An 18,511-nucleotide genomic window follows, 5' to 3' on the forward strand; every position below is an offset into this window, starting at 1 on the left:
CAACATTTTTCTTTTTTACTCAACATTTTTAAATTATTACTACAAATAACAAAACATTTTTTCTTTGTAAAAAAAATTCTGTTTAATGTTTCCTGATTCAAATTCCAAATTTATGGAATTTGATGAAACATTATTGAAGCTAAAGTTATTATGCTAAAGTTAAGTAAACATAAGAAATTAATTCAATTGATTCGTTGATTATTCTTTATATTCTTTACTCATTACTTAATGTGTATATATATATATATATATATATATATATATATATATATATATATATATATATATATATTATTTTGTCATTTGCACTTATTTTATTAATACAATGAAAATAATAATATATCTGCCACTTGCAATAAAATATCTATCAAGATATTTAAATTCATTTCATCAATGGATCCGCATGCCAAATATTTCATTTTATTTTAACATGAATAAATTGAGCATAAAATTTTTCACAAATACTAATTTATGGAATAAAAATATATGTTTTATAAATAAAATATTTTTAGATTTTTTACATTTTTAAATTATAGTCTTGATTAAAGCATTTAATTCTGGTACTCTCTTAATTCAGTGATTCAGCACAAATCATTATTCAGTGACGAATAATAGTTTTCTACTGTTAGTACTAAATTAATTCTATCATAAAAATATTTAATTGATCACATCATAAAGTTATGCATTTTAATTGGCTATCATCTATGACTCTTTTTTACCTGCTAACCTAGTAATCCTCAAGGTGCTAACTGTTTTACCAAATTAATTTGTCACCATTTATCGTTAAAAAATATTGGAAAATATCAAGTTTCAAAATGCGTATTGATCGAAATACTGAATATAAATGCTTGTCCCATATATCAAATTGCATTATCATCAATGTGGCGCTAAAAGACTAAAAAGTGATCCATTCAGCTCTTTCACCTTATGCCTTAACTAGCTGCACTTGGCGTCTTTGCTGTTTGAGGAATGACTTTCTTTTCCATTGTAGTCAATAAACACATTCCCCGTTCCCATTAGCTTTTGGAGCTCACGTTAATTGAAATAAATGGATATACTTTTTTCTTCTTTACTTTTTCGTTAGAAACAGTTTTCTACTTTCAAGCGAGAGAGAAAGAGGATGAGTAGTTAAATGCATTAAAAAGTAAAAATAATCCAAAGTTCAAAGAACTTACGAAAAAGTTTTTTTTCCTATTTCCTCTGAGTGTTTTATTAGAAGCAACTTGAATAAATCGTTTAAGGCTGAGTAAGTAATGTTTTTTACCTTTCTTACACAAATGCCTTTCAGCTTATGCTTGGATGCATTTCACACATATTGTTAATTTAATTATAAGAAATGGGCTCATAGTATTAATGTCTAGTATAACAAAAATACTCATTCGAGAATTGAGACAATGTGAATTTCTTTTACACAACTATGTTTTTTATTGGTCTTTTAAATTCTATGCACAAATAAATAACATTATTTTTTTATGCTTGAATTGGAAGGAGATGTTTACTCTAATTGTATAGATGAATCAGCTAAAAGAAGATTTAATTTCTCTTAAGAATCATGATATTTCAAGTGAGAATTTTAAAAGAAATGCATATAAACATTTCATCAAATATCATATGATACTGAAAAAACATTTGTGATGTCTAATATAAAGAAAACAAAATATTAAATATTTTTTAAGTCCTTTGGACAAATTTACGTTTTATCGATAAATATATGATATTTATATAGAATTTGTTTTGGAAAACTGTTTGAGAATAATGTAAAATTATAAAACAGATATTGCAATTATATTCCAAATACAAACAAAAGTAAATGCTATCAAATCAAATATTATTTATTTGTAAAGTTAGCTCAATATTCATTTTATGAACAAAGACAAATAAAAGGCATGATAGAAAAAACGGATGGTCATGTTAAAAAGAAATTTTTCATTTCTTTAAGCAGCATCAATGATATACTGTTCAAAGAGTTTAGTACTTAAAAGAAGCACATTGAAGTCTGCTAAGGTAGCTAAGTGATACTGGTTAATGTTAAGTTGCACATTACCGCTACATTCTGTTGAAAATAAGTGAACACTAGCTGCTTCAGGCAACCAGATGTTCACACAATATCTATATTTCTAAGACCATTGGCCCAGCCGGAGACACTATACTGCTTTCAAAAATCTTTGTTTTATATTAAATTAATGATACCAAAAGTCACATGAATTTCATATTAAATGAATAAATACTTTCTCTTATCCACAATTAATTTTCGAGAGAAATTTCGAAAATATTCCTTCACTGATCATTCTCCGTGAACCGATTGTGCTTAAATAAATTATCTAGTGTACCAATTTCGCCAATTTTAATTTAGTACACTAGATACTTCTCTTTGATATGTCCTCAAGTATCATCTATCTCTTCGATATATATTTTCGAGCGATATAAAAAATTAAAACGTACGAGTTTCCAAAGTCAAGAATTGGACCGAATTCACTAATTTTCGACCAACTTATTTTGCTATTTTGCAAGTGTTGCTAACCGACTAGAATGCTCTGTTTTTTTTATGCAATCGAAATTTATATTAATGATTAGTTTTATTCTAAGAATAAGAATTTCATTCAAAATTTATTTGATGACGGTGCATTTCAATCACATCACTATCATAATATTATAATTATGGTCACTGAAGACGCTTGGTAAATATAAAAATTTTGTCATGTGAACCAACTTATATAAACTACATTTTATCACAACAAAAGCAAAATAAATGAATAGCAAAAACAAAGAATAGTTGCATAAATGCAAGTAAATGTTGCGAAATAATGACAGAGAATTTTAAATGGTTAATTATAGGAAATTATCCAGTTGGCTATGAAAATTGGCAAAATCATTCCAGTTACTGAGACTAAAGATTGTACCATGTTCTTTTTCAATATATATATATATATATATATATATATATATATATATATATATATATATCATCCAGTTTGTCACAGTGTTAACCCTTAATAAAGGCGCAGTGGAGTTTTTTCTTTCTCTGTAAGAAGGAGGGCAATGAGGTACATATAAGCCATAAGAATTTTACAAAAAAAAAAAAATAAATAAATAAAAGAAAGAAAAAAAAAATCTTTTTAGTGATTATGAGAAATTTCTCCATAAAAATTTTTATCTACTTTTTAAAAATATACGAATGTTTGTTTTTTCGATTCCCCTCAAAATTGGGCGCTTTGTGGAGAAACATAGGCTTCTCTTTAAGACCATCCATGAGATTTTATATGAAACAAAAATTATTGAAATCGGTTGACTGGGGGACTGATTCTTTCTTTTCCCTTCTTATTTAAAATATAAAAAGGTTAGTTTCTGCTATATTCTCATTCATCAATGCCAAAAAGAAATGCAAGAAAGTAAAAGAGTATAACAAAATGAACTGTTAATGACTCGTATATAAATTTTAACGGTTTCCCATCTAAACATAATATGTTCTTGAGCTCGTTTCTCTATTAATTAATTAAAAAAGTAAATGGCCCTTGGTCTTCGGTAGGAATATTTTGAAAAGTAATCTACGAAACATATATAAATATAAGATTGCTTTTATTTCAAAATCATACATTACTTAGCTGTTGTCATTTAAATGCCGTTTACCATGTTCAAGATGTGTTTTATTTACTTCTCGACTTGAAGTGTAGGGTTAGATCAAGGATCGCATCAATGATCGACTGGACGAAGAATGTTTTCCATATGCCTTTCCTATTCCAACAATACAGTCTGCATGGATGATGCTCAATTCATCTTCAGAGTACCATATTCTATACTGTCAAATATTATCCATGGAATATAAATGATAACTGATAACAGGGATTCCCTTAAAATCCATGAAGATCCACTCAAGGATCTGATGATCATTTCGTCATTTAGAGTTTATTCTTCATTTTTAAAAAAATATATTAATAGATAGACAGATAAACGTTTTATATATGAAATTGAGATAAATATGGCTTAGGAAGGTTTGATTGCCCTTGTATAAGCTACTTTTCTGAAATGACAGTCAACATTTGATTCTCTTTAGCTGTACTGTTAGATTAACATATAGGTTATAAAGCACAGATTTTCGATTGTACTGTCTTTTTAGGTAAATACATAAATCCATGAATCAATTTAACATCAAAACTTTGACCTGTTTTGAAAGTCATACCATCAAATATATAAAACGTTTATTTGTATATTCATAAAACTCAGTTTATTTAAAGACAACATCATAGAAATACATTAGATAATCAGTACTGTTATATCATCTTTGATAACAATTGTTATTTTGTAAAGAATGATTGTTAAATTCATAGCGCCATGACTGAATTCATTTTTTATAGCGCTATATTATGACTTAAAAGCTGAATTCATTTTTGTCTGTTTTCACATACTTGCATGCGCTGGAAACAAAATTAAAAACAATTTATTAGAATATCTTTATTATTTTCAGGCATTCGATTTTAATCATACGATACGATAGAGAAATTATTATGTTGGGATTTCATTTCGCTCCCAAAAATAGTGTTCGAATGCAATTAAAATATTTTCGATGGCGCTAATAATAATAATAATAAAAACTTTTAGTGCTTCCGATATTCAGAGAAAAAAATAAATAACTGCAAACGAAACTCATCTCTTAATAAATTGTAATAAATGGTATTTATTGCACCTGTGAACAAACAGAAGATGAAAAAAAAGTAATGTCATGGCTAAATTTACAACTAGCCATATCTTAATGCTAAAACCTGAAATTCTATAAAAAAATAATTAGTTTCTGTTTTACATATTTGAGTTACTAAATTTTTGACATACTTTACGTTTGAAACAAAACTAAAGAGATTTTTAGAAAAAAAATATTTTTTTCATGCATTCGATTTTAATCATACGACATTAACATTATGTTGAGATTTCATTTCGCTCCCAAAAATATTATTCTAAAAGGCATTAAAATATTTACGGTATCCTTCCAAATAAAAAAAAAAATAGTGCATTTGACATTAAAGGAAAAACAAAACAATTGAAAAGGATACTCATCTCTTATAAATTGGATTTATTCTTTTGTGAACGAACACAGGAAGAAGAAAAAGTAAAAAATAACTAATAACCTAACTTCTGATAGGCATGGACATTTTTCTTATTTGTTTATATTTCATAGCTTTATGATTTTTTATTACTTATTTTTTCATCTGTAAAGGATTATCAACTTTGTTTCAGTATTTTTTGTATTTTTATGAAGAGTTGTTCATCTATATTATCGGTAGTTAATGATACTTTGTATTGAGTGTGTCTTCGAACAAATTTCTCAATTTTTGAAACACAAGGGAAGCATTCTAAGTATTACATGATGCATATAATAGAAAAGGAAAATTTTCGGCTAATTTCAATAAAACATAGTCCCTGTAGAGTCAAATCTTAGTTCTCTATTAAAATAACAATGAGAAACTCATTTGATATTTCTCATTTACATGAATTATAGTAACTATGATAATAGCGCTGAATATCTTTAGTTGTTATTTTAGTAAATATTTTTCTTTATAATTTGTCGGAAATTTTCAAACCATGCTTTTAAATTTTATGTATTTATTTTTATGAAATTGCTGCATACATGTCCCCCCCCCCAGAACTGAGCAAATCATAGTAGGAAATTATATTTATTGTTCTGAAGCCTGCATTGATAATGAAAGGAATTTCTGAATTACAAATTAAAAAATACAAATATAATAAAAATGAATTGTAATAAAATGAACCGTAAAATAGCATAATTGCAAAATTATGAAGATTTTGCAAAGGTGTGTTATATAAGTTGAAAACAGTAAAAAAAAAAAAAAAAAAAAAATGCCGCAATGCTCTAAAAATAGTGAGGGTGAAGAACAAAAATAGAAAAATGAAATTGCGTTCAAGTTTAGCGATGGAAACAAAACCGGAAAGATCAAAATATGATGATGTAGTAGTAATATCTTAATATTATTTTTTAAGACATTCTTATTTATTTTATTTTTAAATATTATTTTAAGTATTGCATGAATAGCTATGTGTACTAGAAAATAAATTAGTATCACTTATCGATAGTAAAAATTTAATTACTAAATACCAGAAATTATACGTAAAATATCGAAAAATACGAGAAATAAACAAAAATTCTCGAAATTTACAAAAATTCACTTATCAAAATTTATCAATTACTTACAATTAATGATAAATTCTGAAAAGTTATTTCTCGGTTAGCTCCGATTTAATATTATATTTAAAAAAAATAATATTTATTTATATAGGATTTAAACCCTTATTGTAAGAGGGGTTTTTTTTGTTAAAAAGACTGTTCTATTTCAGCTCAAGGATATAATTAAGAAACATTTGGAATACTTAGCAACTTTTGGTATTAAAATATATTATTTCCTTTTTTTACCTTAGGCTATTGAACGAAATATATTACATGCGAAAACGGTTTTTCGCAGCGATTAAACTTGCTGTCTTTAAGAATTAGAGCCATTATGCTAAACAAATTCAGTCGCATAAAAAAATGAAGTTGTTAAGAATTTAGTCATTAACATTTACAAATATTTATTTTTTATCTGCTTGAAAAATAGTTTGTAATTAGTCATAAATTAGAGAAACATATTTTACTTGATACATGTTCAGTTTACTGCATGCAATGGGTGCGCAATTAAATCGCCAAACGAACTATTAAATTAAAAGAATTCAAATTAGATTCCGCCAATTTAAAAGTGTAATTTGAAATTATTTACAATAATTATTTAATTAGAATTATTGCTGCAAATAAGAAATTTCTAAACCAATATAGCATTTATTGCGAAACACTAACAGATGATATTCATCTGATTCTTTTCAAAAGCGCATTTGAAGATTCATTTTCTCCACAGCGAACATTGTAATGAAAAAATAACCTCGTCTTCACAGCAAATATAAAACAGCGTACAATTCTATGAAAAGTGCGTTTTGATTTCTTTATTGACATTGGCATCAAATTAATTGTTATGGCTATTCATGCATTGTAGCTATTCCCTGCCTACTCTATATTTTTATATTTCTATACTCTGCATTTCTATGTTGTATTTGTTACCTACCTACTGTATATATACTAAGACGCTTTTCGGTATATGTTATATATTGCCTTTCCTAATTTTCTTTGAATAATTTAATAGTTAGTTAACAGAAAATAACTGGAATTTTACAAGATGTAAGCAAGTTTTAAAAAATAAATTGTTTAAAAGTAATCACAAATTTTTATTAAATTTTAAATAAATAATGCAGTTTAAAATGATTTTTTTTCTTTTTTTGAAAAATTTGTATTTCTTATGATCATATGCTGATTTATAAAAAAAAATAATTCAGTTACTACTGTTGAGAAATTTAAAAAAAAAATGCAATTTCAAAATTTATAACACACATAGGTCCTTATTTTCATATTCATGCATGAAAAAGATGGCACAATATTTTTTAATTACTTTTTACTTATCATTAGTTAACCTTGAAAGCGCACGCTATCTAATTATTTTTTTTCAGAGAAAATATTTTTTTAAAAAAAATTCTATTTAGATAAACTAATATTAATATGTGAATTATTTAAAATTCAGATATAAATTAATATTTGTTTTATCACCGCAATTATTGTATATCCGGAAGCATTTTCTTCTCTCCAGAAATAAGGCAATGGGTCAAATAGTTATTATGCATTTGTGTGTGTGCAGTAGTGGCAATCGGTAATGTTTATCATTCCAGTTACTTTTGAAAAAGTCTCCTCTGTTTGTGCAAACACGAAAAAAAATTGTTCCTAAATATTAAAAATTATAATAGAAACTGTCTTAGAATGTTGTTGTAATGAGACATTAAGTAAAAACTCGAATGCATCTGTTATTACATGTATAAGCAGGGAAAAAATTTGCTAGTGCTGCAGGTTTATCATGCAAATACATCAGACGCCGCGTCATTTAAATGGATTCTGTTTGAATCAAGGTTGTCCTTTTTCTCCCAAATTGCTCAATTCATTCTGACTTTCATAATACCAAGGCTTCCAAAATTAATTACAATCTTTGTATGATAAAACAGGAAAACAAATATTCAAGGAACAATAACTTTAATTGTTCCACAATGTGTTAACTTAATTGTCTGCAATGCATATACAAAAGTTTTCAAAATAATACAATTAACTCTCTTGATTAAAATAGTGCTTAATCACAAAAAAAAATTAAAACATCTCTTGATTAAATTTAGAAATCATGGATCTAATTTATCAACTTGAGGTTATATACAATTCCATTTTATACCACAACATAATGAAATAGAGATAATCATTTTTTAATTAAAATATATCGATTGCAATCTTTACTATGTTTTTCTTTAACTTTTTTAGTAAAAATTAAAAGAAAATATTTTTATTTTTAATCGCTAAGTTTTTTATACATACGTAGTGAAATTACTTCAGTATTTAATAATCCTACATCCCTATAATTATACGAATTAATAAATATATAATTATTAAAAACAAGGAATATGTTAAAAAAGGTGGATCAAAAATTTAGAAACTTGTTCTGCCATATCTGCTGCATTAAGAAATCCTAAAACAAAAGGGGAGCGTGAATAACCATAATTACATTTTCTGCAACATATACTTGAATATTGAAGGATTCTTAGATATATATACTTGGATTCGTTATGTTGTGATCTAAATAACGAGTGAATATTTTTTTAACTTTATAAAAGTATCATTCAGTATGAGAAATATAATTTTAATTCAGTCATAAAGCCTATTTTTTTGTTTCAGAACTTCAAAAAACATAAAAAAACTTCTTGTTCAGCTTCTATTTTCAAGGAATGGAAAGTCTAATATATCCACATTTTTAATTATTCCTTCTGATACCCACAAATCGATAAAAAAAATTGGGGAATTTGAATTTCAATGCATATATTATTTTAAAATACTGACGTTTATCACCTCAATCAGACAGAAGTTATTCATCATTATCACATCCTAATATTTTGAAAGAAAACGCACTTGAATGTATATACATTAGAAATAGCCGAAATATAATTTGTATTCTATTTAACTGTTAGTTGCTTCATTCCAATTATGTAGACAAAACTTTAGATACATGTGTTCTAAAACTACCATACTATCAAACATATGTTATCAAGAACACAAGTATTCAATGCTTACATTTTAGCTATTTTCGTTTAATTTTTAATTAATAAAAAAATTAAACGAATTTTTTTGCATTTTACGGCAATGACTTTAGAGAATGTTACTGCATAAAATTCAATCTTACATCTTTTTAAAAATTCGTGAAGTTACCTTTTCTATAATCCAACTTATTTGTTGTCAAACCTTTTAATCCAAATTTAATTTAATTTCAAATATGTCCAAAGTACATTTTAGAACAATTTTTGTTACAAATGAAATGCAATCAATTTTATTGTTGGATACTGACTTTTTACCAATGTTGACTATCAAGATACGAATTCGACGTTCTATTCCATTCTAACTGCCCTCAAAGACCAGATGGTCCGCCAGGATTAATGCTACTTAAAATTTTTAATGCTACTTTTTTTAAATATTTTTATGTAACTTGGTCTCTTTGTAGCTTCTTCAGCAAAATGCTTTTAAGGTTGAAATTAAAGTAGTCATATAACTCACAATTCATTATACGATGTCTCGTATGTTTTAAGGCGTCTTTTTCATTTTTCTCTTTCATTTTTCATTTTTCTCTCTAAACTCCTGTCAGCGTCTCTAAAATTTGAATTTTAAAATAAAGTGTAATTGGTGAATGCAAAAATATTTTCTCTGAAACCAGGCATCTTTTTTTTTTCTTCTTCTTTTAAATAGAGTAGAGTAACAAAATCGTTCATCATTGAAGCCTTTTGTACATTACAAAATAGTTTTGGTAATTTATGCAGTATCTCAAAGAATTATTCAAAAAAAATTCTCTAATTCATCATCAAATTCGGTTTTCAGTTATATTTTTAAAAGAATTTAAATGACAAGTAATAATATTTTAATTTGGCCAATAAATATACTTCAAAAAATTATTAGGTCAATATTTTATACAATCCTTTGGTTTTGAGAAATCATATTCCACGAAATATTATTCATATTCTAATTTAAAAAATCTGTTTACATTTCCTACGATCAAATCTGATTTAATTATGAAGTTATCATTATTGAAAATTCAAAACAATCAACATTTTCATAATCTTAGGGTAATCAGCCTTAGAGAAACTCTGGGCATTGATTGACATATCTTCTTTTAGACAGTCGATGTAGTGGTCTAACATAGAGTTATTTTATAAGTGACCTTCAAATGTTTGTAACCAGTCAATTTTAGTCGAAATAGATTAGAGTTTTTTTTTTTATTTTTTATTTTATTTTATTTAGAACTATTCGACTGGCAACCAGCTTATTCGCTAGAAATATTGGTTATATTTATTGTTCATTTAGTCATGGAGATATGACTCCATGCCCATGATTCTGCCAAATTAGCAGACTTTAAAAACAGATTATTTTAATTGTCTCGTACATATACTTTGTTTATTGTTTACATGAACTTTTGTAATGGAAATCAGTTCAGACTCATCACAGCGCTATTAAAATCTTTAGAATCTGGTTAATCTATATTATAAATTTTGCGGCATTGTAATTTCCCTTTTTTGATATGTCCCGCAAACTATTAGTTATTAAACGAAATCCTTCTATAATTTTTAACAATGAAAAAAAAATGTGCTTTCAAATATTGTTAAAATTTAGACAAAAAATACTTTTAAAAAATTGATAAAAACTAACAAAAGTTTGCAAGACTATTACAATCAACAAAAAGATGCTTTTTTATATTTTGAAACTGTGTAAAATTCATTTTTATGCAATAATATATTCAGAAGATATCACTTTAAAACGTCAAAACTGAGATTAGTTTTTAATTCATTAAAATTCTATTTAATATTTCAAATAATCATTCGGAGGCACACATTACCAGTTTCCAAGATGTACTTGTTCCTAATTGGGTATATATAGGTCACCCGGCGTGGCCGGTACAGAGCCGACACACATACGCTTAAACGCGAATTCTTCTTTATTATGAGTGCATTTAGATTAATTAGTTTCTGTATGAAATGTGGCTTTAGTAAAATTTTTGTGCATTCTGGCAGTTAGAGCTAACAATTTATTTTTGGAATAAGCAAAAACCTAAATCTGTAATACATTTGTAAATATCTTTATATTATGGCTCTTCTAATTTTTTTTTTTCTTTTTTTACTGAGGTATGCTTTTTTCTTATTTCATTAGAGAGACTTTAAATTTTGTAATTTTAAATAATACTAACTCTTGAAATATATATAATCCATATAATATTTCAGTTTTGAATATTTTGTTTTCCTTTAACTTCTTATACTTTTCACGAATTTTGATTCAGCTTGCATGTAATAGAATTCCGTAAAGTTTAATTACTTCACCAATTATTAAACTTAATTAATAACTTCAAAATTAAAAGTAAAATTTGAGGGGAAATGATATAATGGAGGCGTAATAAACAATTAATAGAATTGCATAACTTTTATAAAATATTGCGAGTAATATGACTTTTAAAATTTGTAATTTGTGAGTAATTTGTCGAGAAAGCTTTAATACAAAGCTTCCAAAATATTCAAATGATATTTAACGTAACCGTTATCTCCGGAAAAAACAGTCAAGTTAGTATCAAAAGCAGTTAGTATCTTTTTAATTAACTTTTGTAAATGAATTTTTGCTGAAAAATTTTTGCTGAGTATTGAGAAAATTAATAAAATAAAACGAAATAACTAGTTTTTAATATCTTCTCTTACCATAATGAAATATATTAATCTAATTTAATCTTGGAAATAAAAAAGAAAATATTTTCTAAGCTACAAATGAACAAAAGCTATATCATTAATCAAATTGAAATTAACTGTGTTTAATGAATGCCGTCTTGAATATAAGATAAATTTCCGACAATTTTCTTTTTATTTTTTTTCGATATTTTTCAATGGTTATTCAATTTTTTTTTGAGTTAAATGAAAATAAACCCTATTACATCTTAAGTATCAATTTTAATGCATCATTAATTAATCTTTAAAGCTATTTGCCAGCCACATGTGTTCTCAAATTTAATTCATATTAATTTAAATAAATAATAAAAAGATAAATTTTATCATTTTTCTATTAATTCATTTATGTTATTATTATAAATCTGTAATACAAATTTCTTGATTATATAAATATATTGTTTTATTATACTTTATAATTTTTCTTAAATGTATCGCTAGCATATGATTAAATACTGATAGTTTGAATTTTTTTTTTTTTTTTTTTTTTTTTTTTTTCAAACTGCGTTGTGGGAATAAAATAATTTGTTGAACTCTGTTTAGCAAAATTTTTCCATCTTATTTATCAGATAGTTTTTTTACTTTTTCAATTTTCTTGAAGATTTTATATTGAAATATAGAAATGGGTAAAATTTCGTTTCGAATAGAAATTTCTAAAATATTTTTTTTTGATATTTTTCGATGTTTATAAAATAAATTCTGCCTTTAATATGAGGTAAGATTATTTTATCCATGGAAGTTTATTTAAATGAAGAGATAATATTATTAGCACTTTTTGCACATTTTTTTTAATAAAGCTTGGGTACACAAGTTTTGCTGTTTTCCTGTTTTCTAAATTCTACAATTTGCAGAATTGAAACAGTGGAATTTTTTATTTTGAATTCCGTTTTCATTGAAAAATTTTATGCAGAGAATTTTGCTAGTAGAGGGAATAATGATTTTATTTAACAAGTATGCATCGTTAAAAAACGCTGCTCCAAAGACTAAATATACTCGAAATGGATTAGAAAATTGTTTCTTTCTACTACAGAAATTTTGGCAAATGTTATCAACAATCTCATTTCAATATACCGTCAAGATTCTTTAATTTTATCATCTCCTGTAATTAGGTATAGTGAAAATTCAGATTAATCTCTTAATCTAAAAAGTTATATACTGTTAATATATATTGTTTTTATTTAAGTCAGAATTTCGATTTTTTTTTAAATTTAAAATATCGAATCTTTATTTTATCGATTGTATAAATTTTCATAAACTTAATGAATAAGATATTATTATTTTCTTAGTAATTTAAAATATGTCTGATAGTTTTCACAGCAACAAATTATTACCATCTTGTTGATTCTGATTCAACCTTGCTAGCACAATATGTTCCACATTATTACTACGATATCTACATTCTACATTATATCAGCATGTAGAATATTGAGCAAATATCGAACATCGTACAGATTTCGTATAGTACTATTTTTGATACAATTACATATTTATTATAAGGCACTAGATATTTGAAATTTTTCAATGTCCCTTCTGTCAATTTTAACGCACATTTTTCTGTTTCAGATATTCCTCAGATAGAAGCAGTGGCTGGCCATTCTGCAGAAATTCCATGTAATGTGTCCACTCCTTTAGTGGATGATGAAGCGTCCCTCGTATTATGGTACAGAGTTGATTTAGCTAATCCTATTTATACCTTGGACGTGAGAAACGTACCGATAAATGGTGCTCGACACTTTCCAGCTGCCGAAATGGAAGACAGGATCTATTTTAATGTAAGCGTTCATCCCCCCGTCCTGGTCTTCGACCCTGTTCTGGCTACAGATGAAGCTGATTATAAATGCAGGGTGGACTTGAAGAGGTCTAGGACGTTGATATTGCTCAGTAGACTGGACGTTATAGGTGAGTCTATATAAAGATAATGATGATATTTCCAGATTTTTAAGCATAAGAGGAGTTAAACATCGTAAATTTATATAGGTGTAAATTTAAATGTAAACCTAAGTGCATGCCATTTTCTAAGTAAATATAAAATACTAGCTGACCCGGCAAACGTTGTTCTGTCATATAAATGATATCTAATGAATATTTTGGTTGTTAATTAAAAATAACGAATGTATTGTAAGTGTGTGGGGATGGGATCTATGATAGAAAGAGAAATGCAACGCTTTAGACGATTATCGCTGATAAAAAAAAAATCACCAACCAATCATTTTCTCAATACAATGTATTTCATTAACGTAACGAACATATACATTGTTTGATCTCTTAAAAGTTAAACGTAAAGGGAAAAAGCAATAGATTTTTTTTATCCTAAAGTATAAAAATGAAATAAAGAAAAACAATATTGATTTCGAAGAGCAATTGAGTGTACGATATTTTTTGTCAGTCCGTCTTATTAAACACAAATAAGCTCGATGGTTTGCCCACTCGAGAACACGCCACATATAATTGTCCGTGTGAAAAACATGGTGCGCCCAAATCGAAGCGGCAGACATCTTTTGGCGTTGCGATTTATTGATTGCCGTTGCGAATGCCAATATAATAGGAAATTGAACACGTTTGAATTTAATTGGCAGGTCCATGAGAATCATTGGAATTCGTGGCAGTAAAACATTTTCGGCTTGGAATTTGTCATTAAAATGGTGGCTTCGATAACATTTTCATCAATTTTTTAATGGCCAATCGCGTGGCATTGCACAGCCGTGGTGGGCTCGAATTCCGAAGTAAAATAACCGCAGATCCAACTTTTAGTCGTTGAAGGTTTGGTAACATGCCTGGCGAATCCAGTGAGTTCAAAAACTCTGTTGGATAATTTACAGCTTCATTAGCATCGCAAATTTTGTCGATCGATTTGTATGATATCAAGTCGCCTGGCAACGACTGCTGTATCGTGAAGTTTAAATCGTCGACGTCCACATTTTTTTGTTGCCAAAATGGCTCTTTATGCCAGCCACGCATGATTTATGTATTGCGTGCTTACATCGTTAAATATACGGTCAATGAGAGCATTTTGCAAATCCACGATAGTGCAGAAATTAGTGGGCAATTTTATGCAACCAGTATTTTCATAGACAGCAACTTTTCCATAGCCGATATCTAACAATTGGTCCGAGAATGAAAATGCAGATGGATCTTGAATGAATCAACAGGTGGATCTTGTAGTATTTGGACGCGCGTGTTTATTTTTAGCTGAACATTTTCAAAATTATGCCACAGTGGCGATGATTTCAAGTAAGCGTTGATCTCATCAGATGAATGTGGAATGACGGGAAGTATTTCTCTGAAATCACCTGAAAGCAGTAACAGAGTGCCACCGAATAGTTTCTTGTTTTTTTTTTTTTTTTTTTTTTTTTTATCTTTAAGTGTTCTGTTCAACTTCTCGAGAGAATGTTTGTGTGCCGTAATGCATTCATCCCAGATGATAATTTAAAATTTTTCAGCACCGTGGCCATGGACAATTGTTTTTTTTTATGTTGCAGACTGCATCTGGGTTATTTTGAATATTCAGTGACAGCTTAAATGCTGAATGAGCTGTTCTGCCTCCATCCAATAAAGTTGCTGCAATGCCAGATGATGCAGCGGCCAATGCGATACCATTATTAGATCGTATTTCGGCGAGAATTAACGAAATGAGAAATGCTTTGTCAGTTCCACTTGATGCATCAAAAAAAAAATCCACCTCGTCCCACCAAAACTGCCAGCATAATGCGGTCGTAAACGATGTTTTGTTCATGCGACAGTAGTGGGACACTGTGAGTAACAATCGCTGCTATTTCTGCAATATCGTACTGCAGTTCAAGATTCATTTCGGTGTCCATTAAATCATATGCACTTCAATTTGGCGAATTCATACCGAAATGACTGAATGGTAAATTGGCAATGACAACGCAAAAATCCTCGATAGCAATCAATGCTTTATTGTACATAGCGTCGCTGAATGTATTCGTTAGATCGTTGCACCATGTACGAATTCGATGCAACATATCGTCAGTCATTGAATGTTTGTGTTTATACCACAACCTGTCTGCTCGTTACGGGAAATATGTAGTCAACACTATAGCGAATAGTAAATGAATTTGTGTTGCTGTAGAGTCCAATGCTGCTTCAGCAAGCATATCGCCTCAGTGATTGTCGAGCAAGCCGAGTGCAAGGCATGCATCTTTATATGTTGGATACTGTTGCCCTTTCACTTTGCGTATATCTTGGAATGATAATGGAACGGTGACATAAACCAACAACAGTCACATATCCTAATTACCTAGAGTTATGAAATATACTTTACGACCTATTCTCATACCTACCAAATACACATAAAAAATGTCATAAAAATCGGTCGTACAGTACGAACACATACACCGTGACACGAGATTTTTATATATTAGATAAAAGTTCCATACTATTTAGTAAATAAATGATAAAATTAAAAATGAATAAAATAAATTTATATGTTTATTTTTCAATGTTTATTTCTGAAGTTAAAATGCAATGTTAAATGTTTAAAGATTTTCATTGTATAAGTTTTTTTTATTTTATTTTTTTATTTCACATGTAGTTAGCAAGACAAATACTCAAAATAAATTATGAAAGAACAGAATATTCTATAATTATTCTTTATTAAAATAATTCTATATGTAAATGTGAGTCAAAGGTTTACTCTGAGACAGATGAAAAACACAAAATTTACATAATATTTGAATTTTGATCAGTAGTAGGAATGGCATATTTTATTCATTTTTAACTGTAAATAAGTATTTCGCTCATTAGAATCGTAGAATAAGTTTTCATAATAAATTATGTTTTTAAAAAGTTGGAAAGCTTCTTAGCATGTATTAAATTTTACTCTGCAAATAAATGCATAAGTATAAAAATAAAAACTATTTTAATATAAATTGTTTTGCATTCTACTCGTAGAAATTGTTATAGGCTAGATCATTCTTATTTATTAAGAAATGGAGATGGAAAAGAATGCTGTAGATAAAAAAATTATGATTGATCTTAAATACTGAAAAATTAGCAGTCACTGACGAAACTTTTGTTCACATAAACATACATAGGTTTCAGAAGGCAACAGAATTTATTGCAAACAGTGCACATTTCTTGGACATTGTATCATTTTAATTTAACTATAAATGAGCAATTCTTGCCACTAGTCATAGAATAAGTAAACATATTGAGAAACTTTGATCAAAACGATTGTCAGTATAAATGGTAATAATATTTCAGAATTTTCTGCAATAAATCTTGAAGGCACAGAGCGGAAGCGAAATTAATTCTAGATAGAGTCTGCACAACGGGTAAAAAAATATCAATGTCCTATCTGACTGTTCTTGTTTGAAGCGAGACTTGATTTTTCGAATAAACTACTAATAAATCATGCAAGTGTCAGGTTGAAAAGGAAATAATGCCAAATAAAATAATTCACGAATAAAAAATATCTATTATTTCATAGTATGCATTGCAAGTTTTATGAAGTACACATTTTTGTATATATCATTTAATACAAAATACAAATATATATCAAAATACAAATATATATCAAAATACAAATATATATTATTTGTAGAACGTCTTTTTCAGTTAAATGCAAATATAACTATTTTCATGCATAATTAACATAACTTATTTTATTTCATATTATATTATTTTACTTCATTCCTACCAGCACAGCTTTGGCAGAATATGTATAGAAAATAAACTTGCTTTAATAAAACTTATCGGAAATGAGGATTTATTAATAGCTGAGATTTTAAAATCGCAATGAGGATTTATTTTATATTCGCAATGTTTGATTCATAATGGTAATATTATGAATAATTCAAGATCACTTGAACAAATTAAATACTCATTACGAATATTAAGAAATTGTCACAATCTTATGTACAGATATTATCGCCTGTATTTTTTTATTATGATAATCCACAATTAATGAAATAATATATATTTGTATCCCGATAGATTTAAGAAGCAAATAAATTTTCTTAAATTTTCTACAATGAATATAATAATTAATGATTGAAATTTCTTCCATGAATAAAATAATTAATTAATGAAATTTCTGCAATGAATAAAATAATTAATGATAAAAATGTTTGCATTGAATGAAATTATTAATGAATTAAATTTCTGTAATGAATAAAATAATCAATGATCGACATTTCTGCATTGAATAAAAAGATTTATGGATAAAATTTCTGCAAGGAATAAAATAATTCTTTTATGAAAATTAAATAATTAATTGATTTTTGTACTAATAGAATGGGGCTTATTTTATTCTGTCAGAATATAAAAAATATATATAATGCTTCGGAATGTATAAAATTTTATTAATACTCCTACAAAAACTAACTTTTGTTCTTCTTTCAGAGCCACCTGGCGAACCTATTATTATGGACGAACACGGACAACATCTCCATGATGTTATAGGACCTTACGACGAGGGAAGTACTCTCCGACTCATATGTGAAGTTGATGGAGGTAAATATTTATATAAACAGAGAGTATATGGTTAGGAGGGGATTTGTTTTATAGAGGAATTTTTTGTGAAATTATTATAAAAAAACTATGGTTCAAACTGTGAACTTGTATTTCATTTATTCCTTTTATGAATAGCATAAGTGGTTATCTAGAGCATCAGAGTGTGTGAATTTCA

General features: G+C 27.3%; 1 protein-coding gene across 1 annotated transcript in view; it reads left to right on the forward strand.

The window, feature by feature from the left end:
• The window catches only part of LOC129962329 (nephrin-like), a 262,750-nt gene that overhangs the window by 118,320 nt on the left and 125,919 nt on the right, over positions 1-18,511 (forward strand). Inside the window, exons 2-3 of the mRNA XM_056076075.1 lie at positions 13,426-13,761; positions 18,226-18,336. Coding sequence (XP_055932050.1) covers positions 13,426-13,761; positions 18,226-18,336 — 447 coding nt within the window. The remainder of the gene's footprint in view (positions 1-13,425; positions 13,762-18,225; positions 18,337-18,511) is intronic.

Source organism: Argiope bruennichi, chromosome 2 (genome assembly GCF_947563725.1).
Source record: "Argiope bruennichi chromosome 2, qqArgBrue1.1, whole genome shotgun sequence".
Lineage (NCBI taxonomy): Eukaryota > Metazoa > Arthropoda > Arachnida > Araneae > Araneidae > Argiope > Argiope bruennichi.